This window comes from Talpa occidentalis, unplaced genomic scaffold (genome assembly GCF_014898055.3).
Source record: "Talpa occidentalis isolate TD23 unplaced genomic scaffold, MPIMG_talOcc4v2.1 talOcc4.5, whole genome shotgun sequence".
NCBI classification, from domain to species: Eukaryota; Metazoa; Chordata; class Mammalia; order Eulipotyphla; family Talpidae; genus Talpa; species Talpa occidentalis.
The window spans coordinates 456,345-481,167 of NW_023604861.1; the positions used below are offsets into that span (position 1 = coordinate 456,345).

The 24,823-nt window shown below is 69.3% G+C and overlaps 1 protein-coding gene across 1 annotated transcript; it reads left to right on the forward strand.

Moving 5' to 3' along the window:
- The first annotated feature begins 3,812 nt into the window (after nt 1–3,812).
- Nucleotides 3,813–23,392, forward strand: TUBGCP3 (tubulin gamma complex associated protein 3). The gene is made up of 22 exons (XM_037528678.2): nt 3,813–3,950; nt 5,798–5,905; nt 7,206–7,273; nt 7,687–7,764; nt 8,055–8,224; nt 9,305–9,477; nt 9,933–10,051; nt 10,503–10,628; nt 10,873–10,941; nt 11,449–11,581; nt 11,897–12,063; nt 13,753–13,863; nt 14,135–14,243; nt 15,607–15,796; nt 16,637–16,772; nt 16,860–16,928; nt 18,004–18,139; nt 19,290–19,378; nt 19,455–19,586; nt 21,705–21,845; nt 22,967–23,083; nt 23,227–23,392. The coding sequence occupies exons 1-22, from the start codon at nt 3,875–3,877 to the stop codon at nt 23,383–23,385; spliced, it is 2,676 nt and encodes an 891-aa protein (XP_037384575.1). The 5' UTR covers nt 3,813–3,874; the 3' UTR covers nt 23,386–23,392.
- Nucleotides 23,393–24,823: the final 1,431 nt, after the last annotated feature.

Here is a 24,823-nt window from a genome sequence, read left to right on the forward strand (position 1 = left end):
GGGTGGACACACGCCCCGCTGGGGCGGATGGAGCGGGGGGGGGGGGGGGGCAGGGGCAGGCCCGCGGCTCCCCGGAAAGGGGGGGGCGCGCGCGAGGGAGGGGCGCATTTTCTAAGAGGCCGGGCCGGGGCAGGGCACGGAGTGGCGGTCAGAGGGTGAGCAGGACGAGGTGGCGGCACCGGCCCCGCGGCTCCGCCCGTCCACTCGGCGCCGGGCGGCCACACTCGCCACAGCCTGGGGGCGGCGGGGGCCGGCTCTGCGGTCTCCCGAGCCGGTCCAGCCCAGAGGACGGCCACCAGGCCAGAGGCTGGCTGTCTCCCGACTGCTTCTGCCTTCTGGTCCGAGGTCGGGGCCGCCTCATGGGTGGGGAGAGGTGAGGGCCGAGCCCGAGACTGGCTTCTCGACAGTGGGGGGCAGTGGGCTCAGGTGGGACGGCCTGGGGTGGGCACGCAGGACGCAGCATGGCCGCGGGACGTGACACGAGTGGGAGGCACCGCAGCAACCCGGGCCAGAGCGGGGGCCAGGGCACGGCAGGAGCCAGCCCGCAGGGCACCGGGCTGTCGGGGAGGCCCTGCCGCCTGCGTCTGGCGCACGCTCCCGGGACCCTGAGCCCCAGACCCTTCCTCTGAACATGGGGGGGAGCGGGCAGGCGGCGGGCGGTGCCCGAGGCGCAGTGGCCCTGCTGACCTCCGCACCCTCCTCCCCATGCCCAGCCTGGCCAGGAGCCGGCGCCGGCCGCAGCTCTGCGGGGAGGTCACTGCAGGAGAAAACGGCTTTTTTTAACCATCATTTTATTTATTTTGCCAAAATGGCACTTTCGAGCCTCTTGCTGGCAGGAGGAGCCGCATCTGCAAGCCCCGCAGAGCCCGGCCCCACATCGATTTCACAGCCAGGCCCAGACTGGGGCGGGCCTGGAGGGCACCGGGCAGGGCGCCCCCAGCTGAGTCCCAGGGCAAGTGCGGGTACGTGCGGCGGGCATGGCGACCGGGTAGACCAGGACTTCGCGGGCTGAAGAGGTGTCTGAGACAGGCCGAGAGATAAGGAGCTCTGGAGAAGGGGCAACAACTTCCAAAGGGGGTTAATCAAGCACCCCAGGACCAGGGACGGCCCCGGAGGCCAGGGCACGCGTGGGTGCAGCGCTGAGGGGTCCAGCCTACCCCAACCGGCGTCTCTGCCCCCGTGTCCTCTTGCTGGACGCTGGCTCAGCAAGGGGCGGCCCCACAGGTGCGCTGCACATGGGGCCTTGGCACGGGCGGGGCAGGGCCACTCCATGTCCCTGTGCACGCGTGGCTGCCCCCCAGGACAGTGGGGGAAGGGGTGCGTGCAGATGAGCCCCTGGGCGTTCTCCCCGGGTAGACCAGGGCTCCCAGGGCGGCACCTGAGGCCCTCCCCGCAGCCCTTCTCCTGGACACGCCTGCCTGCTGCCGTGTGTGTGCGGAGAGGGTCGCACCGCTGCCCGACACTGCGCTGTGGCTGCGAGCTCCTGGCCCCAGGGCGCTGGCTGAGCTGGCCGTCCACGGGGAGCGCTTGCTGTCTGTCGTGCCTGGGAGAGTTTCTGAGATGCTCTTGGGCACGAGCTGGTGCTGCCCCGGGGCTGGTCAGGCTTTTGCACAGAAGACCGCCTCCCCCCGGTCGCCCCGGCTCTGGAGCCAGGTTCTGGCGCCTTCCCCGAGCCTTTGTGTTGTGCCTGTGTGCACGTGTGGGCAGCGCCGGCATGTCCCCCGCCTCCTTTCCTGCACGCCGGCAGCCCGGGGGTCGCCCATCGACCCTCCCTCCGCCCTCAGCCGGGGCTGCCTCCGCACTGCCCGCTGTGGAGGTGCCGGGCACTGCTGTAAAGGTGCCGGTCCAGAGCCAGGGGTGTCTGTGGTGCCCAAGCTGCGGCCGGCGCCTGAGTGCAGGCTCAGGGCCAGCAGGTGGCGTCCGTCAGTGCCCGCCGGCCAACGCACGCGGGGCCTCGCCCACCCCGCCGGGCGCGGCGTCCTCGGGAAGAGGCTGGGGGAGGGCGAGCGCCCCGACGCTGGACGGCCCTGGACGCTGCTCCGGGTGGCCGGGAAGCGCCCTGCGCAGGTGCAGTGCCGCCGCGCGGCCGGCAGAGGGCAGCACCGGCGCGCGGCCCTGCGGCCTTACCTGGGCGCCTGCCCACCTCGGGGAGCCCCGGGGCGAGACCTCCCGAGGGGACCCCGGGGGCCTCCGCGCCGCTCCTGCACTCTACCTGGTCTCTGGCCCTCTACCTAGCCTCCCGCCCGCGGCCTGGTGTCCGGCCTCCACCTGGTGTCCGGCCTCCACCTGGTGTCCGGCCTCTACCTGGTGTCCGGCCTCTACCTGGTGTCCGGCCTCTACCCGGGGTCCGGCCGCTCCCTGGTGTCCGGCCTCTACCTGGTGTCCGGCCTCCACCTGGTGTCCGGCCTCTACCTGGTGTCCGGCCTCTACCCGGGGTCCGGCCCTCTACCTGGTGTCCGGCCTCCACCTGGTGTCCAGCCTCTACCTGGTGTCCGGCCTCTGCCCGGGGTCCGGCCCTCTACCTGGTGTCCGGCCTCTACCTGGTGTCCGGCCTCTACCTGGTGTCCGGCCTCTACCCGGGGTCCGGCCGCTCCCTGGTGTCCAGCCTCCACCTGGTGTCCGGCCTCCACCTGGTGTCCGGCCTCTACCCGGGGTCCGGCCTCTACCCGGGGTCCGGCCCTCTACCTGGTGTCCGGCCTCCACCTGGTGTCCGGCCTCCACCTGGTGTCCGGCCTCCCCCTGGTGCCCGGCCTCCCCCTGGTGCCCGGCCTCTCCCTGGTGCCCGGCGCTCCCTGTCGCCCGGCCTCCCTGGTGCCCGGCGCTCCCTGGTGCCCGGCCTCCCCCTGGTGCCCGGCCTCCCTGGTGCCCGGCCTCTACCTGGTGCCCGGCCTCCCCCTGGTGCCCGGCCTCCCCCTGGTGCCCGGCCTCCCTGGTGCCCGGCCTCCCTGGCGTCCGCGCTCGCGGAGGGAGAGACGCGCTGACTGGTTCTGGGCCCAACGCACCCCCGGGCCGGGCTGCTGCACCCGCGGCGGGCGCCGGGTGGCCTCGCCCAGGGCTGGGGGTGTGGGGGGCACCAGGGTGTGGCGCGGCCCACGGCCCCCCGGCCCCCCGGCCCCCCGGCCCCCCGCGGCTTCCCATGTTTCTGTCCTTTCCCCGGACTTATCTCCGCGCCGCAGGGCGGGCGGCCGGGCCCGGGCGGCGCGGGTCACTCGCACCCCCGCCCCCCCCGCCCCCCCCTCCCCCCCGCCCCCCCTCCCCCCCGCCCCCCCCTCCCCCCGCCCCCCCCTCCCCCCCCCCCCCCCGCCCCCCCCGCCCCCCCGCCCCCCCCGCCCCCCCCGCCCCCCCGCCCCCCCGTCCCCCGCCCCGCCCCCCCGTCCCCGCCCCGCCCCCGCCCCGCCCCCCGTCCCCCGCCCCGCCCCCCCGTCCCCCGCACCCCCCCCGTCCCCCGCCCCCCCTCCGTCCCCCGCCGGCCCCGCGCTCGCGCCCGCGGGCAGCTGCCAGGGCCGCGCGCTCGGCGCCGCTCGGGGGCGTTCGGAGCCGCCCGCGGCCACTCGGGATCGCTGGGCCTCGCTCGGGGCCGCTCGGGGCCGCTCGGGGCGGGGCACCAGGAGCACGAGCGCCGCGAGCCGAGCGGGCGCCGCGGCCGGAACCTTTGAGCCCAGCCGGCGGCAGGCGGGGCGGAGCGCGCGGAGCGGGGAAGCCGTGGGCGGCGCACACGCCGGAAGAAGCGAGGCATGGTGGGAAGGGCCGCGGTTTCGGCGGGTTCCGTTAAAATGGCGCCCTCGTCGTCGGCGGCGCCCGCGGGGCCTTAGCGATCGGGGACGCCGGCGGGCGCGGGGCGGCCCTCCGCGGGCCCCCGGGCACTCCGGCGAGCATGGCAGCCCCGGATCAGAAGTCGCCGAACGTTCTGCTGCAGAACCTGTGCTGCCGGATCCTGGGCAAGAGCGAAGGTAGCGGGACCCGGGCCGGCGGCGGGGCCGGGCGGGGGTCGGGGCCGGGCGGGGGTCGCGGCCGGGCGGGGGTCGCGGCCGGGCGCGACCCCCGCGTGCCCCCGCCCCGGGAGGCCTGGGCGCCGGGGACTCGCGCTGTCCGCCCGGCCCGCAGCAGCGCGGGGAGAGTCCGCGCAGCGGGCGCCGCCGCCAGAGCCCAGGCCTGCCCAGCCGTGCTCGGTCAGGGACGACGCGTTTGTCATCTCCCGATGTCTGCCTCGCGGGAGGGAGGCGCATGGGGCTGCGCCCGTGAGACAACCCCGGGAAATTGGCGCCCCGGGTTACATGTTTCTTAAGCAGCAGGCGTGGAAAAGAAATGGTGCGGCCTTTGCAGAGACTTTAAACAAAATGACAGGGCGGTACTGAGGCCGCGGCTGGCCTTGCGTGAGTGGACAGTTAGGGCATCATCTGTTTGCTCTTGTCCTGAGCGCCCCCTCCAGGCCCATGATCACTGCAGGCCCCTCACACTGGCCGGTCAGATCCCAGTACGGTCGGTCAGAAATGGAATACTCTGATTGTAGCCGTGGATTAAGTGAGTTCATGGAAGAGTTGCAGTCTCATCCCCTCGCCAGGACTCTTGTTGGAGGGCCGTGGCTGGGCTGCATTTTAGAGCCTGCTGACTGGACTCCCCCAGGGAGCTGGACACAAGGGTCTGCGCCGCCTCCCAGCAGGCTCCCGCCGCCGCGAGCCTTAAGAATCCCACACATCTTCACATGTCATGGCTTTGTTTTCTTTCGGCTGGGGGCATTTGCAGGTCTCAAAGGCTCCCCTGGCCCGTGCACTGTTGACTGTGAGGCACAGAGGGTTTCCCCGACATCGCAGTCCGGCTCTGCTCTGTCCTTGCTAGAGAGCATACCTGGCATTTTACGCTGTACCCTGCGAGGCTTGTTCTGTGGCCCCGCGCAGTCTGGCTTGATGGGTGTTCTGTAAGCACTTGCAGAGGCCGCATCTTCTGTGCTTGAAGAGCTGTTCTCCGGTCTCAGCTCAGGTGTCTGGGGTTCAGGCCTGGAGCGGTGCCCTGAGGGGCTGTATCGCCCAGGGCCCACACACTGCAGGGGCTTGTTTTTGTCATTGCCTTTTGCTGGTGCAGGAGGGAGCTGCACTCGCAGGGGTTACCTGGCAGAGGGGGCAGCAGAGACCCTGGTGAGGGGATGCTGACCCAAGTCAGGTCTGCCAGTACCCCTTTATTTGCCTGGGGTGGGCTCACAGCGGTAGGCTTGTGGGGTGGGGGCGAGAGCCCAGGAATCCCTTCCTGACTTCCAGCCAGCCTGGCCTTCTGATCCACTCTCCAGAGGCATCAGAGGAGGGAGGCCCCCGTACCCGCTGCCAGCAGTGCTGGGTTTCAGGTTCTCCACTCAGTTTCTACCCCCCTGTGTCCCGGCATCGTCTCACACACATGGCTTCTCTCTGGGCACTTCTGCCTCGCTCCTCTGCGCTGCAGGGTCCGTCTGGGAAAGCAATCCTGCTCCTCTCCGCGGTGCTGCGCGGGGCAGCCACTGGGTCGGCCTGTTGCTGGCTGGCCCCGTGTCGCAGGTCTTGGGGGCAAGTGGCCGTCCGGGTGGCACATCCCCTTGTTCTGTGACTGTCTGGTCTGTCCGCTGGCGCCCAGGGGCTCGCGGCTTTCTGTGCCCGTGTCCCCGTGTACCCTGTGGGGCTGCAGTCCACACGCTGCTTCATTGTTCATTTCGGTTCTTAGCAGCTTTTCTGCCCTCCCAGCTGAGCCTGGGGGCGGGTGGCGGGCTGTGCCCCTCCCGCGCAGGCAGCGCCACGACGGGTCAAGTCGTGACCTGCACCTTCTGTCCTTGCAGCCGACGTCGCCCAGCAGTTCCAGTACGCCGTGCGGGTCATTGGCAGCAACTTCGCCCCGACTGTTGAAAGAGATGAGTTCTTAGTGGCCGAGAAGATCAAGAAAGAACGTATGTATTTTCCTGCACGTTCAGTGTCTGCGTGTCATTGCCAAGCATGTCTGAGCTGTAGGTTCTGGAACAAGCTGGGCGGCTCGCTGCTGTCTGATGGGAGCTTGGCAGGTAGGGGGTCCCTTGTGTCCTGAGGACGGGCGCCGGCGCCCGCACCTGGGGCCAGGAGCCTGCTCTCTGCCGATGCGCAGGGGAGAGGGCGCCCGGTGAGCGCATTCCTCGAGGGTGCCCCGAGGCGCCTCCGCACCAGCAGGGCAGAGGGGAGAGCTTTGCAGGGGGAGGCCTGGCACTCCCTGCAGTGAAACAAGTAGCAAAACGTTCAATACCTTTTGGTTTCTTAGTTTTTCTACACTAAGAGTGGGACACATTGTAACCGGGGATGCCTTTGTGTGTGGAAGTTCCTGCTCCCCTTCCTGTGCTTGCTCACCCCCCCCCCCCCGCCCCCAGCCCAGGCCAAGGGGCCTTCCGACCTGGCTTTCGTGAGTTTTCAAAGCTGGTAAGTGACGATGAACGTCACTGCATTAGGTCTGTGGCGCGTGCTTTGTTGCACTGCGTTTTGAACACGGTGTTGCCTGTCTGTGCGTGAGCCGCTGAGGCCTGCTGCGAGTGCCTGCTGCGGGTCAGCTCCGAGGCCGCCCAGCCCCGGGCTCACCACACTGGGTCACACCCGGGCTATGTGGGCTGGGCCTGTGGGATCGGAACACGGCGGACGCGCGCCCTCCCCCATGGTCGCAGGGTCCCCCAGGCCCGCCCCGGTGGTCTCCTGGGGGTGGCTTGGCTCGCCGGCCAGCCTCGCCCACGCTGCTGGAGACACTCAGTAATAAGTGAATTTCTGCAGGAAGGTGAGCCGTGAGCTATTTGCCTCTTATTCTGAGGCGGTAATTGACTGGCTCCACCAGCGGGGGAAGCTCTGCCCGCGGCAGACGGGGCTGGGGAGCGGTGCTCCGTCACACGAGCCACGGCGACGGGTCTGCGTGTCTGTGACTGTCCTCTGGACGCGGGCTGCGCAGACACCGCCCTTTCCTGCAGGGGCCCCGGCGGCTGCAAGGTGGTGGCCGTTTGCTCCGGCTGTTGGTGACTGCTCGGGAGAGCCGCCCTGCCCACTCCCGTGGCGCGCGCGCCGGCCGCTCTCTGCCCCTGGCCTGGCCTCTCGCAGGCCGCCTCGCAGGCGTCGGGGCGTAAGCGCATGAGCAGACTCTCCCGCTCCAGCGGCGTCCTTCAGAGCCGTCGCTCCTCAGAGGGCGGCGCGGGGGTGGTCAGGTCTTGGGGGCCGGCGCGCTCATCTTCTCGCTCCTTTCAGTTACCCGACAGAGGCGGGAGACGGATGCTGCTCTGTTCTCGGAGCTCCACAGGAAGCTGCACTCGCAGGTGGGCCCGGGTGGCGGGCGGGTCGCTGCGCCGTGGGGCGGCTCCGAGGGGCGGCGCCGCTCTCTGTGTTCTCGGGGATTTTCCGCTCGGCCGGCTCTGGCTGGCCGGGCGCAAGCCGCGGAGATGCGTGAGGCCGAGGCGGGCAGGTGGGGCACGGGCTGGGGCTCTGGCGCCGCCGTCCGCCCCGGGCAGCTGGTGGCTCGGCCCGCCCGCCGGTCAGCCCTGCCCACTTTGTGCTGTGTGCTGAGTCATAAAAAACTCAATTTCGCATGTTTCTGGTGGTGCTGGACGCTGAGAGCAGCCGTTCGGGGACCAGAGGACACTGACCGCTGTTGGGACAGGGTTGTTCGGGGGAGAGGGCGGGGGGCTTCCTGAGAGCGGCGCAGAACCAGTCAACGCTTCTCTCTGAGCAGGGAGTCTTGAAAAACAAGTGGTCCATCCTCTACCTGCTGCTCAGCCTCAGCGAGGACCCCCGCAAGCAGCCGCACAAGGTGAGCGCCCGCCGCTGCTGGCCCTCGTCTCCACCTGGGCTGCGTCGTGTTCTGGGTTGGCCAGCGGCGCTTAGGGGGCTGGAGAGCAGGGGTGAGCGGGCGTGCGTCCCTCCGCCCGGGCAGCGCCGGCGTCCAGAAGGCCCAGCCCTGCGCGGCTCCATGGAGGGACTCTGAGTCGAGGGTTGCGCCAGCGGCAGGGCAGGAGCTGTTGGGGGCAGCTCCGAACATAGGCAGAGCCCGTATGTTGGTGTTCTGGGCACTGGTCCTCACGCATCGCCTCCCTCCGCCAGGTCTCCAGCTATGCGGCCCTCTTCGCCCAAGCTCTACCCCGAGACGCCCACTCGACGCCCTACTTCTGTGCCAGGCCGCAGACACTCCCGCTGAGCTACCAGGACCGCGGCACACAGTCGGCACAGAGTGCAGGCAGCCTGGGCAGCAGCGGCATCAGCAGCATCAGCACGTACGCCTGTGCCCCGCCCTGTGCTGCCCGCCCTGCCATGTACCAGCTCACATCTGTGCGCACCAGCACGTCCTGTGGGTGGAAACTCCCTTGGGGGCCTCCCGGGTAGGGTGTCCACACGGGCCGTCAAGGGCCGCGCTCACCTCCAGGTGGTTCACCATCTGTGCATGCACCTTAGCCACTCGGGGCACTGGGCCCCAGCCCTGAGGGCTCTGGTCAGGCCCCGACAGGCACTGGTGAGGGGTGCTGCTCCCTGGTCTGGGGCTCAGTGCGCGGCATCTGCCACTTCGAGGTCAAGGCAGGTGCCACACTGTCAGGCAGTGCCAGAGAGTTGGTATTTGTTTCTCTGATGCCCAGGCCTGTGTCTAGTTCTTGCCTGGACATTGCCTTGTGGCAAGTGTTAAAGGGGGATTTTTCTAGAACAGTGGCCCAGGATTCATGAGCAGGTGGTCGTCCCACAGCAGCACACCGTGGTTATAAATCCTTGTGGCTTAACGTGTTCTGCACAGAAGGTGTGTCCATGGTACGGAAAGTCCTAGAAGGACAGCAGGTGTGTCCTGCAGCATCCTCCATATGCCCAGCCTACCTAAAGTTAACCGCTGTCCACCCTGTCGTGGAGTCTGAGCCTGCCCCGGCAGGTCAGGGGGCCGTGTGTGAGACCTGCAGCGAGCACAGGCCGGGGTCCTGCCTTTATCGGCAGGGCTGGGGGCTTTGGCTTAGTCCTTGCTCGTGACTAAAACAAAACAGTGAACACTTGGTGCGAGAGAGACCGAAGAAAGAGGGCAGATGTGTCCAGCCCAGCCAACCAGTCGCCTGCGCTGCCCGGGACGCCTCAGAGGGCCGGCGCCGGCCTGTGGGGCTGAGCCCCGGGTCGCTGCCTCGCTTCAGGGCCTAAGTCGGGGCTCACATCCCAGGAGGAGGCCGCGGGTGTCGGCTCGCGTGGGGACCTCCGCGGGGTGGGTGGTGCACCGGCGCTGTCCGCTGAAGGAGTCGGGTGGCCGTGCGTGCCGGGGCAAGCTGGCCAGGCCGGGGCGGGGGGCGCCTGCTCACTGCACCACAAGGGCTTCCTTCTTCCTTCAGACAGACTCACCCCGCCCCGGGGCTGGGCGAAGGGCTCCGGCAGCAGCTGGGCCCGCGTCTGGCCTGGACCCTGACGGCGCAACAGCCCTCGGCGCAGACCACGGCCTCCAGAGGCCTCCCCAGCACCGCGGCTCGCAGCCTGACGAGGCCCCAGAGAGAGGGGGGCACGGGGGGTGAGTGCCCCAACAGCGCCCGCACCTCCCTGCGCCGGTGTGGGCAGGGCCTGCACAGAACCTCAGGGCGCCCCCTGCCTGGGCACAGACCTCCCTCCTCCCTCCGCGGGGCCTTCCTGCACCCCGCTGTGCTGGTCGCGTGGACCTTGGACTTAGCTTTTTAACGAGGCTCGTGGAAGTCATGGGACGTCTCTGTCCCGTGAGCGCCTCCCCGTGTGGTGTCTTCTGTCGCTGTCGGGGCCGCTTCTCCCGAGCACGTGAGGCGACTGCTGCTCCTGCCCCAGAACGCGCTGCCGGTCTCTAGGGGGGGCGCGCGCAGACGTTCTCTCGCCCTCCTGCTCCGTCCTGGGTTGTGTGTTTTCAGTTTTGAAGTTGCTCCGGGCCCAGCTCCACGGTCCCCGCGCTGCGTCTGGGGGCGAGGTGCGTGGCGGTCACTGTTCACGGTCACCTTGCAGGCGCTGCGGAGATCACCGAGGCCGCCCTGGTCAGGGACATCCTCTACGTCTTCCAGGGCATAGACGGCAAGCACGTCAGGATGAGCAGCACCGAGGACTGCTACAGGGTGGAGGGCACGGTACGGCCTGCACCTGCGTCACGCTGCCGGCGGTGGGGCTGCTCTCTGGTGAGGGTGTCCGCGTGGTCAGACCCGCCCGTGCCACCTCCACGGGTCTGGCCCCTGGGCCGTGGTGTTGGCGCCTTCCCGCCCGCCTCCCTGATGCAGCTCCCGCTTGACTGCCCGGGTCGGAGCTCTGCGGGTGGCTGGCTCGGCCCGCACGCGGCACCTCTGCCTGCTCGCATTCCCTCCGGTCCCATGTCCTGTCCCTGCTGCACACGCATCCCCCTGGGCCAGTGGCGCCCTCCCCTGCTGCGTGGCCCTGGGTCTCGCCGGCGCTTCCCCTGTGGTGGAGCCGCGTGGCTGCCCTCAGGTCCATGTCTGGACGGCCAATGGCCACAGAGCCCAGGCCCGGGGCGGTGGGTGCGTGGCTCCGTGCTGGCCTTGCGGCTCCACCAGCCTCTCCCCCCAGGCCAGCCTGAGCAAGTCGCTGCGGGACACGGCCGTGCGGCTGTCCGAGCTGGGCTGGCTGCACAACAAGATCCGGCGCTATACGGACCAGCGGGGCCCCGACCGCTCCTTTGGGCTTGTGGGCCAGGTGGGTGCCGCCCGGGAGCCTGCGGGGTCCTTTCCAGATGGGGAGGCCTGAGGAAGCGCTGGCTGGCCGGCGGAGGTCCACTCCAAAGAGGGGGGCCCTGGCAGGCCCGGCCAGATGCCACAGCGCCCAGGACTGCCGTCGCTGTTGGGGCCGTGCGCGTGTGTGCGGCGTGGAGACCCCACATGTGTGCGGCGCGCGGCGTGGAGACCACGTGTGCCCCGCCCCTCATCGCCTGCCCCCACAGAGCTTCTGCGCGGCGCTGCACCAGGAGCTGCGGGAGTACTACCGGCTGCTGTCCGTCCTGCACTCCCAGGTCAGTGCCGCGGCGTCTTGCGCCCCCGCTGCGTCCAGGCGGACGGGCTTTAGCACCGCTCGTTAGTTGGAGAGGAAAATCACCGCTAGCGCCCTTCGTGAGGTCTGGTTACCTGCAGTTTCAGGGTGTCCTAAAACCCGCTCAGGGCTCACTTTCAGGGTCCCGTCTCCAGTGAAACAGACCCCAGTGGCAGGAGGGGATGGCGATTCTCAGCCCGCCCCTTTCTCACGAGAATGCAGCCCCCGCTGTCTGGCCGGCGGGCGCCTCGGGCAGTTCCCGTTCGGCTGGGGCCTGCCGGCAGGTCGCTTTTCATCCAAAAAACGTGCCATATGAACGAGCGCGATGTGTGTCCAGGCCCCAGAGTCACCCGCTGCCGTGTAGCAGATGGGCACGTCCCCTTTCAGGCATGGGGTGACCGGTGGTCCGCTGGGTCCCCGCTGCCGGGGCTGAGACGAGGCTGACGCGCACCCCAGCGGCGCTCACACCCGGCGTCTTCCTGGCCCCCAGCTGCAGCTGGAGGACGACCAGGGTGTGAGCCTGGGGCTGGAGAGCAGCCTGACGCTCCGGCGCCTGCTGGTCTGGACGTACGACCCCAAGATCCGGCTGAAGACCCTCGCGGCCCTCGTGGACCACTGCCAAGGTCGCGCGGCTCTCCACGCGGGCCTCCGGGCCTGCCTGCTCCAGAGCGGCTAGGGAGCGTTGCTGAGGTGCCCCTGGTGGCCATCCGTGTGGGTCGGGGGCAGCCTGGTGGGTGTGAGTGCACGGGGAAGCGGCCGGCTGCCCGCCCACCCGGTGCTAGCCCCTGGAGGCTCAGCTCCTCATCCAGGCGAGGGGAGAGGGGACCCGACGGGAGGCATCCCTGGGTCCCTGTTCCGGGGCCCGTCCCCGAGTTTGCCCTGCCCTGGTCACGAGCTGGTCTGCCGCGAGGCCACGGGCGCGTGTTGTGTCTCCCCAGGAAGGAAGGGCGGGGAGCTGGCCTCGGCGGTGCACGCCTACACGAAGACGGGGGACCCCTGCACGCGTGCGCTGGTGCGGCACATCCTCAGCCTGGTGTCGCACCCCGTGCTCAGCTTCCTGTACCGCTGGATCTACGACGGGGAGCTGGAGGACACGCACCACGAGGTGGGCCTGGCAGTGGGCCTCCCTCCCTCTCCCTCCCCGCGGCGCCCCTGCCGGCCCTGGGAAGTGCGGGCTCAGCCCCTCCTGGCAGGCTCCCGGCAGGCAGCGGTGCCACCCGGGGCTGGAACCAGTGTGAGGTGGCCGGAGGGGGCAGCTGCTCTGGACCCTTCGGCCCGGGGCTTGCCTGTGGGGTGCAGGAGGGCTCTCTGAGCTGGGGCGTGTGAGAGTGCAGGTTCTGGGGCTTGGGGGTGGCCCATCTGTGGGTTCCTGTTTTCCTCCAGTCTCCCAGTGTGGCCCCTTGGTGCCCTCGTGGCCGCCGAGCTTCACAGGCCCTCCCGGCGACACCCCATGCCTGCCGCGAGGAGCCCGGCCCCCCAATCCCGTGCGCACGAGGTGGCGCCTGCTCCTGCCGGGTGTGTCCGTGGAGCCCTGAGTGAAGCTCCGGTGCTGAGGGGCCTCGGGCCGCCTGCGCTCGGGGAGGCTCCCGGAGGGAGTGGTGGGGGAAGGGGTAGCCGGCGCGGCCTGGGGGTGCGGGCACCTCTGGCCGCCCTCCCCACTCTGGTCCCCCCGTCCGCCTGCCCGCCCACGGAGTGAATCTCTGTGGGGCAAGACCGGGCCACGTCCAGGCCTCTGTCCTGCGGGCCTCCGGGTGGCTCTGCCGCTGGGGCGAGGGCGGATTTTGGGTGCGAGCTCGCGTTCTCCTCCCGTCCTCGTAACCGCTTGGTGTGTCGCTCTTTCGTGGGGGACCCGACTGGCGGCCTCCCCGGCTCACGGCGGCCCTCGGTGTGGCTGGTTCCGGAAACAGTAGGTCAGAGTTTGAATTTCCAGGCCCCCTGGGTTGCCTGTCCCGTGACGTCTGAGGCCTTTGTCTCACCCGAGTGCTGCTCTCGCTGCCGCCTCCCGCCGGATCCCGAGTCTCTAGACGCTCCCCTTAGGTCTTTGAGTAACTGAGGATGCTTTTTGTTTATGTATTTGTTTTAAAGTTTTTTTGTGTGTGCAGAACTGGTGTGGGCCGAGGTACAGGGGGTGAGAGGATTCCCCAGAGACAGAGCGGGGAGCAGAACGGGCGGATCCACTGAGACACACTGCTGAGGGGAGCAGCGGGGAGGCAGGAGAGGTCTGCTGCGCCCTGTGGGTAGCTCCCTGGCGGGAGATCGCACTCAGGCCGCAGCAGTGACAGCCTTAGACTAACCGGGGAGGCCCCTGATTTTGGGGTGCTTTTTAATTCCCTCACAGTGGCGTGCTCATCGTAGCACAGGGGCCTCTCCGGGAGGCCTCCTCCGGGGCCGGGTGGCTATGGCGTCTCTCCCTTAGGGACGGAGCGTCCCCAGCACCTGTGCCCCGGCCTCGGGCCGGCACTGCAGGGACGTAGCGGGAAGGGGGCAGCCGCTTCAGAGCCCCCGGCTCCCTGGTTGGGGGGGGGGGCGCCCTCACTCCAGGGCCTGGGGACACAGTGGGCTGGACTGATGCTCTTGAAGACTCAGATCTCCAGGAAAGACGCGCTTTGGTCGGTCTTCGGTCTTTGAGCTCCGAGAAATAGATGTTCAGTGTAGAGAGGTCGGGCCGGGATGCTTTGAAACGGCGCTGACAGCGTGCTGGGGGGGCTCGCGGGTCTGGGGTGATGCCCCGCTGCCGCTGCCTGGGGTTGCGCCGCAGGCTCCTCTGCCACCTTCCACTGCTCTCTGCTTCCAGTTTTTTGTGGCATCTGACCCGACCGTCAAGACAGACCGGCTCTGGCACGACAAGTACACGCTGCGCAAGTCCATGGTGCCCTCCTTCATCACCGCGGAGCAGTCCCGGAAGGTGCGCCCCCCGCCCCCATCCGCCCGCTGCCCTGGCCCCCTCCAGTGCCTCGCTCACTCGCCGCGTCCGACGTCCTCTGGGTCCCAGTCGGCGCCGCTCGTGGCTGGCGAATAGGTGCAGTTCAGCGTTTGGTCTTCTTGTTCCGTAACTAACGGGTCCTGACTACGACGGGACTCTCCGCAGAAAGTTCTCGAGGTGGACTCTCCACACGGCCGCTTCAGGAGACGTGACGTGGGTCCCTGAGTAACTCCAGGGTCTTTTCCTCTTTCAGGTCCTTTTGATAGGAAAGTCGATAAATTTCTTGCATCAGGTCTGTCACGACCAGACGCCCACCACCAGGACCATCGCTGTGACGAAGCCTGCAGAGTCGCCCCAGGACGGTGCGCGGTGGGACAGGGCGGTGGTGGGGGGCGGCGGGGCAGGCGCGGGTGCCACGTGCGCGGCTCCAAGCGGTGTGACGGGACCAGCCGGCGCCTGAGTGTACATGTCACTGCCGGGACCCCTCCTGACAGGCAGCGGCAGCAGGTGCTGGGGTCGGCGTGGCCGTCTGACCCTTTGTGGTGACTTAGGTTTTTAATGACAAAGCGACCATGCTCCAGGGCCAGAAGATGCAGAAGCTGCTAGTGGGAGACGCACTCTGGGAGGCCCAGGCCGCTCTGAAGTCGGGTGGGGGGCGGTGGGCAGCGTTGCTCGGGCCCGAGAGCCTGTGTGCCCTGTTGGCTGCCCGCTGCCTCTTCCCGCGCACGCCGGGCTGGGGCTGGCTCGTGGCTTCCGACCCAGAAGCGGCTGTTTGCAGCCATCTGGGTTCATTCATGTCTCTGTGGGAGCCACAGGGGAGCTGACGTGGCTTTGCCGTGATGGTCCCCACGGGCTCATGTGAAGAGGCCAGATCCCTGGCCCTGGGCTGTGCGGGCTCTGCTCTGAGGGCGGCCTGTCCGGGCACCGCGGCTCCCTGCTGGGCCCCGGCCCGGAACCCCTGGCCTGCTGGCCGCCTCCTCAGCTCTGCAGCCCCATGTCCACCGTCCCACACAGCGGCCGCCTCTTCCTGGCGTGTCTCAGCGCCACCTCCAGGCCCTCATGTGGCCACAAGCATCACGAATTCTTCTTTTCAATCTGGCTTTTCCCAGCACCTTGCATCCACCAGGGGCCTCCACTCACATGGGGGCAGGAAGCTCGCTGAGGTCCTTGGGCCTCACACCCAAAAGTGGGGTCACTGGGTCTCGGGCGGATCTTCCCCTGCTGTCTTGAGCCCCCGGCCTGTCTTCCCTCCGGGCTGCCCCTCCACCCGTGGGCCCGCTGCTGGCCGGGCTGCCTGGTCCCCGTGCTGACCACCGCGCTGAGCCTGGTGGTCTCGGGTGCGCCCTGGAGAGCAGGGGTGCGGGCTCCTACTTGTGGGCCCCTGGCCAGCCGCTCCTTGTCCCGGAGGACTGGCTAGAGGAGAGTTCCGGAACACTCTGAGCGCTGCGCTGCAGGGCCGGGTGGTGGGCCGGGCCGCAGAGGCGGGAACCCTGTGCTGGGGAGTGGACATGGGCGCCCCTCACGGCCTTGGGGGGCTGGCGGTACGCTGGGGCAGCGGGCGCTCTCCAGGGACTGCCGTGCGGGGAGGCTCGGGCATGAGCAGGCTGGAAGGCCCCGACCGGCCGTCAGCGTGGGCAAGCTCGCCGGGTGGGCGCTGGGAGGCCGCGCGGGCCGCTCCTCTGGCCGGGAGCCGGTGCCAAGGTGGACATGCCTGTCCCTCCGCAGCCGCGGACCTGGTCTCGGACCTGGAGAACGCCTTCCAGGGGAAGATCGACGCGGCCTACTTCGAGACGAGCAAGCGCCTGCTGGACGTCCTGAACAGGAAGTACAGCCTGCTGGACCACATGCAGGCCATGCGGCGCTACCTGCTGCTCGGCCAGGGAGACTTCATCCGGCACCTGATGGACCTGCTCAAGTAGGCGCGGCGGGGGCCGGGGCAGCTCTGCCTGAGGCCGGCCCTGGGGGGATCCTGGGGTCCCAGCGCCGGGCTCCCGTCGCGGCCAGCCTGAGTGCGGCGTGGGCTGGGGAGGGAAGCGTCTGTTCCTTTGGTTCTTGCATTGTTCACGTGAGAGCCCCTCCGGCCAGCGGAGCCCCTGGGTGCGTTCACCGACTTGCTGGCGGCCTGTCCCCGCCCAGCTGCGTGTCCCCCTCACCCACAGCGACGTGGGCACCGTGTGCCAGGGCCTGTCGCGCCCTGTGACCCAGCGCTGCGGCCGGCGCAGGGGCCCTGCCTGCGCTTGTGGCCCGTGAGCATCTCCGCCAGCCGCTGTTGGCACCCCAGCCCGGCAGCTGCCCCCAGCCAGGCTGTGCCTGGGGGTGCCTGGGCGGGCTCACGTGGGCCCTGGGGGTGCAGGCGGCTGCCTGCCCTGGCCCGGCCCTCCCCCAGGGCGCCCTCGCTGGAAGGGACAGAGGCCTGGGGGCCCCTCAGGGAGGCGGCTGGGGGGCTGAGGCCGGCCAAGTGGCCACTCCTGCCGGAGGCGTGGTCGGCCGTGGGCACAGCTGGCGTTCCCGGCCCGTCCCGGGGTACGCCGGATGGGATGAGTTTGAGATCCCCAAGTAGCTCCTTCCCTGGGTGCCTGGTGAAACGGCTTCTGCTCACGCGGCGCTGTGAAGCTCGGCTGCTGCCGCCTCAGCTCCCTGCGTCTTTAATTTTTGAGATCTCAGCTCTTTAGAAAAGAGTCCTAAAAAGAAGCGCCTAGGAAGCTCTTGAGGAGATCAAGTGACTTTTCGTTTTCTCTCTGACCACCCCGTGAAGGCCAGAACTCGTGCGCCCGGCCACGACCCTGTACCAGCACAGCCTGACCGGGATCCTGGAGACGGCCGTCAGGGCCACCAACGCCCAGTTTGACAGCCCCGAGATCCTCCGCCGGCTGGACGTGCGGCTGCTGGAGGTGCGGCCGGTCTGGGCGCGGGAGGCGGGGGGGCCGGGCTGGCGGGGCCACACGCAAGGCTTGTTCCCAGCGCTGTCCTTGCTCCAGGTCTCTCCGGGCGACACGGGGTGGGACGTCTTCAGCCTGGACTACCATGTGGACGGGCCCATCGCCACGGTAAGCGTGGACACCGCCTCTTGCCGTCCCCTGGAGCCCGGCAGTGGCTGCCGAGTGGCCGGGGGCAGAGCCCCACCACATGGGGTGACTCGTCCGCTCCCTCGGGGTTCTGAAAAACCCGCCTGTTGTCCCATAGCCCTGGCAGCACGCAGCAAGTGGAGGTGCGTCTGCCGCCCTCCGCAGGCTGTGGCGGTTGCTTGAGGACGACTGAGAAGAGCTAGAACGTGTTTCAGGGAAGCCGAGTTTCACGCTGGTCCTGGCGCCCCGAGCTCTTGCCGGGCGCGCCCTGGGGTCACAGCCACGGCCGCCGTGGCTTGGCTGGTCCGTCAGGCTCACGAGCCCGCAGCCAAGATGCCCTCTGCCATGCTTCTCTCCTTCCTGCGTGTCCCGGTGAAGGGCAGCGTTTCCTTGGTTACTCAGGAAAACACTTTGTTCAGAAGCGTGGGGGTTGCCACCAAGGCTTCCCCTCAGAGTTCCTGGGGGTCAGCGCCGGGAGCGACTCCCGCGGACATCCCGCCTCCCTGCGGGTCCCATGTGGTGCCAAGCAGGGTCCGCAGGGGTCATGTCTGGGTAGACTGACCCCTTGGCTGGGTTCACAGACGCCCTGGCTGCTCAGGACACAAGGCGGCGTCTGGATTTCGGGCCCTGCGGGGGCGGCGCCTGGCAGTGAGCGTCCCCGAAGCCTCACGTGAGCCGGCGCTGGCAGAGGGCCTGGCCGACGCTGGGAGCCGGTCTGCAGAGCGAGGCCTTCCGTGTGTGCACCATGGCGCCCGCTCCGCCGCTGGCCTGGCAGTGGTGGTGGCGCGGGCAGCAGGGCAGAGGGTCCCCAGCACCTGGTGGGCTGGGAGTCCCTCCCCACCCTCCCAACCCGTCATCTGCATTGTGACCCCAACAAGGGCGCCCAGAGGCAGCAGAGAGCCAGCAGACCCTCGATGAGCCGCTGTCCTCAGACACAGGCGTCCACGCTGGGCGGCTGCTGGGCTGTCGCGCTCTTCGACTCGTTGGTCGAGCAGAGACGGCGGTGGGGGGAGGGGTGTCTGGGTCCCGCACACTCAGCCCGGCCCCCTGCCCGCAGGTGTTCACGCGAGAGTGCATGAGCCACTACCTGCGCGTCTTCAACTTCCTCTGGAGGGCCAAGCGCATGGAGTACATCCTGACCGACATCCGGAAGGGCCACATGTGCAACGCCAAGCTGCTGAGGGGCATGCCAGGTGGGCCCCGGGGTCTTCCCGCAGCCGGTCCTCTCCCGCGGAGTGTGGCTCCCCTCGGGTCACTGACCCTCTGTCCTGTCGTCCCCAAGATGGAGCCACCAAGTCGTGACACAGGCTGTGCGCGCGCGCCTTGCCCCTCCTGGCCGGGCGGTGTTGCCCGTGTCCCCAACAGCGTGATCACGTCTTGGGTTTGACTGGCGCGCGCGGCCGTGGGGGTGTCTGTCCAGGGTGACACTTGGAGATGGGCCTGCTGGCCTGGCCAGTGTGCATGTTCTCTGGTCTGTGCTCTGACCGCTACCCAGATGACACAGCCCTGCCACCCCAGGCTCGGCTCGCTCTGGCCGGGGTCGGGGCACGGACTCAGTGGCCTCTGCAGGTTGGCTTTGCTGGGGCCCTGAGCGGGGTGCCCAAGAGCTCAGGGGTGCTTAGGTGCCTCCTGGCACGCTCAGGCCCAGCCTCGGTGTGCCCGTCTCCCAGCGCACCTGGAGCCCACCTGACGTGGGCAGGAGACGCCGCCTGACATCAGAGGGGCTCGCTCCGCGCTGTGTGCGGCCCCTTGGCCAGGCGCCGCGGCCGCAGGAGGACCTCTCGGGAGGAAGGTGTTCCCGGGCTGTCCCTCTAAGAATACTCGACAGAAGTGTCTTAGCGCTGTCGCTGAGCGCTCCTCGCGCAGTGAGGCTGAAGGGGCGGGCAGGGGCCCATGCGGGTCAGTGCAAGGGAGAGCCGCCCCCACGGCCAGCGTTCATGCTGCCCAGGCTTGCGACCCGGTGGCGGATGACAAGGGGCTGGGGTCAAGGCCACTGTCTGGGGGACACGGCTGTGCCCAGGGGTCCATGCCCTGGGACCGAGCGGCAGGGCCAGTGGACGGCAGGGCTGGTCAGGAGGCCCATGCCGGGGGCGGAGCATGGCCGGGCGGTGCCGTCAGCTGACAGTGATGTCTTTTGTGCCTGCCAGTGGGTTCCCGAGTGTGAAGTGACACCCCTGAGGTCTCCGGCTAGCCCGAGGGCCCGGGAGGGAACTGTGGAGCCGCTTGCTGGCTGAGGGTTGGGAGTTGCAGCCTGTGATCTCCAGGCTCGGGGCCGGTGGGCGGGCGGGCGGGCGGGCGCACCCCCGCACGTCCCCCGTGGCTGAGACAGCATGGCCCTTGCAGAGTGCTCTGGGGTGCTGCACCATTGCCACGTCCTGGCCTCTGAGATGGTCCACTTCATCCACCAGATGCAGTACTACATCACCTTCGAGGTCAGTCTGGCGCGTGGCTGGGTGCGTGGCTGCGTGCATGCCGCGGCGCTCACCCACATCCCTGCACTGTCCCCAGGTGCTCGAGTGCTCCTGGGACGAGCTCTGGAACAAGGTGCAGCAGGCGCAGGACCTGGACCACATCATCGCTGCGCACGAGGTGTTCCTGGACACCATCATCTCCCGCTGCCTGCTGGACGCCGACTCTCGCGTAAGACAGGCCCGGAGGCTGCGGCGGGGTCTGCGTGGCCTCTGTCCTGCAGTCAGGCCCTCTGGGCGAGCAGGGCCGCGCGCCTGGTGGGGTGTGTGGGGCCGGCACAGTCCCGCCACACGGAGGGGCCCTGTCCCTGGGCGAGCCCACAAAGGGCCTTGCGAGTGGGCAGGGGCCCTGCTGGCCGGCCCGGCTAGGTAGAGAGGGCTGGCTGCCACCCTGTGAGGCTGCTGCCCAGACAGCCCTGCATGGCCCTCAGCGTGGCAGGCCTGCTGGGGTTTGCAGTTTCCCGGGTGCGGGCAGCCGGTCTGCGGGGTGCTTCCATTGCAGCCGTGGCTTCTTGCGGGCCCAGGTCGCAGCTCTGGCCTAGCTGCCGCGGGATCTGCTTCAGGGCCGAGCTCTGTCCACTTGTCCTAACCCGGGCGCCAGCCCTGGCTGGGACGGCCGCTGTTGATGGCAGCTTCTTGGCGAGGCCCGCGTGCCTGTCCTGGGGGCGCTGCGCGCTCCGCACGGCTGTCTGCACGTCGACGATCTCATCCACTTTTCCCTTCAGCATTGTCCAGACGGCCTCGTAGACCCAGCTGCTTCTCTAGAAAGGGGGTTTTGTTTCTCCTCCCAGGGTGTGTCTGCTGCTGTCGCTGCCTGCAGGTGCGGGCGGGGCTGGTGGGTAGGACGTGGCTCACCTCCGGCGCCAGCTGCCCCTGGGCGCCCCGTGTGGGGCCCATCCTGCTTTGTTCACCCGCGTCACGCAAATCTGTGGGCCCTAAATATCAACGCAATTTATTTTTCCTCACACTATTGGAATTACCTTTTTCCCCGGCTCAAACTGTTTATGGATTGAAAAGCAGCTGAGGGCACTGCCCTGTGCATGCGCTGTGTGGGCGAGCGGCCTCTGGACCTTGCAGAGCTTTTTCCAGCAAACATGCCGCCCACCTTGGAAACACCTCACTGACCTTGTTCTGGGACATCTTGTAAGGCTGTCCTTCCTCGCCTCTGCATGCCCCTTTGGGCGTCCACCTGGGTAGGGCGTGTGGACTCGCCTGCCCACCTGCGTTCCGGGCGGCACGGGCCTGGGCTCCTGGGCCAGGTACACGCCTCAGTTAGGAGCCTTTATGGCTCAGCTGCGGTCTCGTCTGTGCCGCCGCGGGCTCAGCGCTGCGGGGCCTGGCGCCTGCGTGGACGGTGCTCACCGGGCAGCAGCGGGTGGTGCTCGCAGCTTCCTAAGCTCACCGGGCAGCGGCGGCCTCTGCGTTCAGGAGCGACGCCTCTGGCAGCGGGGCCGTGGGTCGCGTCTCGCCCAGAGCAGAGCTTCTTCCAGACCCGGGGCCGGCTTCTCCACCTGCTCACTCAGGCCCGCGGCACTTCCACACCCTGGTGGCCCTGTGGGCAGAGCCCGGGGTGGCCCCGTGGTGAAGGGCCCCGGGCTCTCTGACTGCTGACGGCACTGGCTCCACTTGCGGTCACGGTGCTCCGCCGGCAGGACGGGCGGCTGTCCCCGCAGCTCCCCTTCATCCAACGCGCGCTTCTGGGCGACTTGCCGACTGCTCCCCGCGCCTCCCTGCGTGGGATGCTCTGGCCTGCCCTTGACCCCAGAGCCCTTGGCCGCTGTCCCCCACGGCGTCTCCCCTCTGGCCTCAGAGTGGAGAGCTGGGCCTCGCGGGAGAGGCGGCTGGTCTTCCTGCCGGCCCACGGGCGGTTTCTCGGCCGTGAGCTCCCGGCACACGGGCCCCCTCTCGGCCTGCCTCCCCCACCGGCTTCCTCGCTCTCGCTCCTGGCTTCGGCTCTTTCCTCTGCCGTGGGAAGCGCTCGCTGGCCCAGCTCGGGGCTGCTGTTTCTGGGGCAGGGGTTTCCACGGACCTTGTGCCGTCAGGCCCAGGGTCGTGTGTGGGCACCCCGAAGTAGTCGCCGTGGCGTCCTCAGAGGTCACTGATGACAGCTCCCTCACGACGCAGCGGGTTGGAAGGCGGGGGGCCCTGTGCGCCGCTGCGGGAAGTGCTGGGGCCGCAGGCGTGTCGGCCGGGCAGCTCAGGAGCCTGTGTCTCCCACCCAGGCTGCACGCCCCTGTGGGGCGCACAGAGCGCCCCTGGGCGCTGGTGACGGAACGTGGTCTTCCCCCAGGCCCTCCTGAACCAGCTCCGAGCCGTGTTTGACCAGATCATCGAGCTGCAGAACACGCAGGACGCCATCTACAGGGCCGCGCTGGGGGAGCTGCAGAGGCGCCTCCAGTTTGAGGAGAGGAAAAGGCAGCGTGAGGCCGAGGTGGGGCATTGAGCGGCGGGGCCGTGTGTTGTGGGGCCGGGGAGCTGCTCCAGGCGCCCCGCCTGGTCACCCCAGCTGCCCCTTTGTGACGAGGTTCTCAAGTCGAGCCTGGGACGAGGGGCTTTCTCTTGGCCTGGTCACACGTCACATGGCGACCTTGGTGCCCGCTGGGGGTTAGCTTGGTGCCCGTTAGCTCCCTGGGGTCTGCTTTGCACACCCCGCCCTGATCCTAGCCGAGCTGCGGGCCCAGCAGAGGGGTGTTGTTAGGTAGGGGTGTCTCTCACAAAGGCCATGGCTGTGGAGGGGGAGCCCAGAACAGTCTTTACGAGGGCCAGGTCGGGCAGGTGGGCTGGGCCCCTCCCCTGCTGCAGGGGAGGGCACAGAACTTGGAGTCGGTCCTGGGGAGGCCTGTCAGGCAGGACAGCTGGGAGACCCATGTAGGGTGGTGGGGTGTCACCCTCAGGCCTCTGCCCGCCCACCGTGCCCCTGCCGCCTGTGGCTTGTGCAGAGGGGGCAGCATCGAGGGGCAGGTTGTGGGGTTCCCCGTGGCTGCAGTTCGCCTGTGGGGAGGGCAGGAGGCGGCACAGCGGGGGATGCTCCCACAGCTTGCTCGGCCCACGGGGAGGCGGCCCCGCGCTGACCCACAGGGACAGCAGTTGTGGCGGCGCCCGCCCGCCAGCATGCAGTCCTGGGAGGGCCTCGGGTCACAGGGAGTGTGGCCGCTGCTGGCGACGGGGCCGTCGCCCCAGGGCTGGGTGAGGATGTGGGAAGACAGGAGACGCTTCGCGAGGCTGGAGGTCGCGCTTGCCAAAGCCAGGACCGGCCCCGGCGGGCTCCAGGCCTGTGCCGGCTCCGTGCGGGTGGCCGCGGGGTGGGCTGGGGAAGGCTAGCAGGAGGGGCGCGCCTAGGGGGTGCTCTGCCGGCCGGGGGCGCGGGGCGGGGGCAGCCCGGGAGGGGCCCTCTGGCCGGCGCAGGGCCCTGTGTGGCCGCACCTCATCGGCCTCGGCGCTTTGGTCGTGCGCCCCGCCCCTGCCGCCCGGCCTGCGATGCCGCTGCCGCCAGAACAGGCCCCAGGGCACGTTTCCACAGACCCTGCGTTCATGGCTGCTTCTGGCCCCCAGGGCCAGTGGGGAGTGACCGCCGCGGAAGAGGAGGAGGAGAAGGGCCGGGCCCGCGAGTTCCGGGAGTCCATACCCAAGATGTGCTCGCAGCTGCGCATCCTGACGCACTTCTACCAGGTGCCGCCCGCCCCCGGCCCCCGCCCCGGCCCTGGAGCTGGGCCGTGCGCCCGCTGTGGGGGAGGGGTCCGCGGACAGGTGGTTTCAGGGGGAACCCGGGGCACCCCAGGGCGCAGCCCAGCCCGGTCCTCTCGTGCACGCAGGGCATCGTGCAGCAGTTCCTGGTGCTGCTCACCACCAGCCCCGACGAGAGCCTGCGCTTCCTCAGCTTCCGGCTGGACTTCAACGAGCACTACCGGGCCCGCGAGCCGCGGCTGCGCATGTCCCTGGGCGCCCGGGGCCGGCGCGGCTCCCGCCCCTGAGGCCGCCCGCCTGGGCGCCTGGGCCGCGGATGGACTTGGGCTCGGGCTCGCCTCCGAAGACGCGGGACTCGGCCCCGACCCCGGTGAGGCGGACACTCGGCTCTCTCCAGAGTCCACTTCCTTCGGAGAAAGTCAGGGCGCTGGACAGCGCGGTGGTCGCCTCGTGGCCGTGTCCCTAACACGCCCTCGGGGCGGTTTGCTCTGCGCGAGGGAGCGTCTAGATGCCGTTATCGGCTCGGGCTTAGGACCCTGCCCTGGGGGCTCTGAGAACTCTGCCTCGGCCAGGGCGCTCCATCCTCCCTCCGCTGCACGCGGACCCCAGTCCCGTCGCCGCTGGCCCCGGGCGGCCGCAGCCAGCCAGGCATTGTGCTTCAGGTTCCAGCAGGCGTCGCCAAGAAGCGGACTTGGGTGGTGAAGATGTCCTTTTCCCTTGCCTATTTTTTCATTGTAAATGTTTGTACACGTGGGCGGAGCGCAGGGGCTGTGCGTGCCAGCGGGCGCCGCGCTGACCTGGCCCCGAGGGACACATTAAAGCGATTATCTTTCCCACGTGCGGCTGCTCCCTGGGCGTCTGCTGACCCGCGTCGCCGGGGGACGGCCCCCCTCGGCCCTGCCGTCCACCTGCGACCCTTGGGCCAGGCGGCCCGCAGAGGTGAGTCTGCACGGAAGCCGGGGCCTCGCGGGGCATTTCCTGCAGAAGCCCATAAAGCTGGCCACGGGGCAGGCCGTGGCCCCGCGAGGACGTCCTGCCTGGCCGCGCCCGCTGTCCCTGGTGGCTCTCCGCGCCCCGCCCTGGGGTGCGGTGGGGTGGGAGCAGGAAGCCCCTTGGCCTGGGAGCGGGAGGGGCCGCACCTGGCACAGACGCCCGCGGGGTCCTGCCGGCGGCGGCCTCAGGGCTCCAGGAGGCACTTTTTTTCTTTTTTGAAAAAAAAAAAAAAAAATTGGCTAAAGCCCATGGCGACGTGCAGCACCAACCGGCACCGTGCCCGCCGGGAGCCCACACGTCACCAGTACTGGGAGATGAGTTCGTGTTGAGCTCAGCTCACCACGCAACGTGATGCGACGCCGCGGGCCGCAAAGGCAAACAGGCCTGGAGCGGCCGACACCCAGAACGCGGCCCGTCCGCTCCCGCCCGTCGGCCCAGGCCCGCACCCCCCAGGCCCGTCCGCACCCACCCCCGCCCCCTACCCCAGGCCCGCGCCCCCCAGGCCCGTCCGCACCCACACCCGCCCCCTACCCCAGGCCCGTCCGCACCCACACCCGCCCCCTACCCCAGGCCCGCGCCCCCCAGGCCCGTCCGCACCCACACCCGCCCCCTACCCCAGGCCCGCGCCCCCCAGGCCCGCGCGGCTGCGGCGCAGCACCCAGACACCCCAGTCCCGGCGGTGACTGACCTGCTCTGGACGTGTCGCCGGCGTGGCCTGGAAGGGGTGTCCCG

Coding starts and splice junctions, on each gene's coding strand:
- TUBGCP3 (XM_037528678.2), top strand. CDS start 3,875: ATGGCAGCCCCGGATCAGAAGTCGCCGAACGTTCTGCTGCAGAACCTG. Junction 7,274..7,686: donor ACAGGAAGCTGCACTCGCAG/GTGGGCCCGGGT, acceptor CTCTCTGAGCAG/GGAGTCTTGAAAAACAAGTG. Junction 7,765..8,054: donor CCCGCAAGCAGCCGCACAAG/GTGAGCGCCCGC, acceptor TCCCTCCGCCAG/GTCTCCAGCTATGCGGCCCT.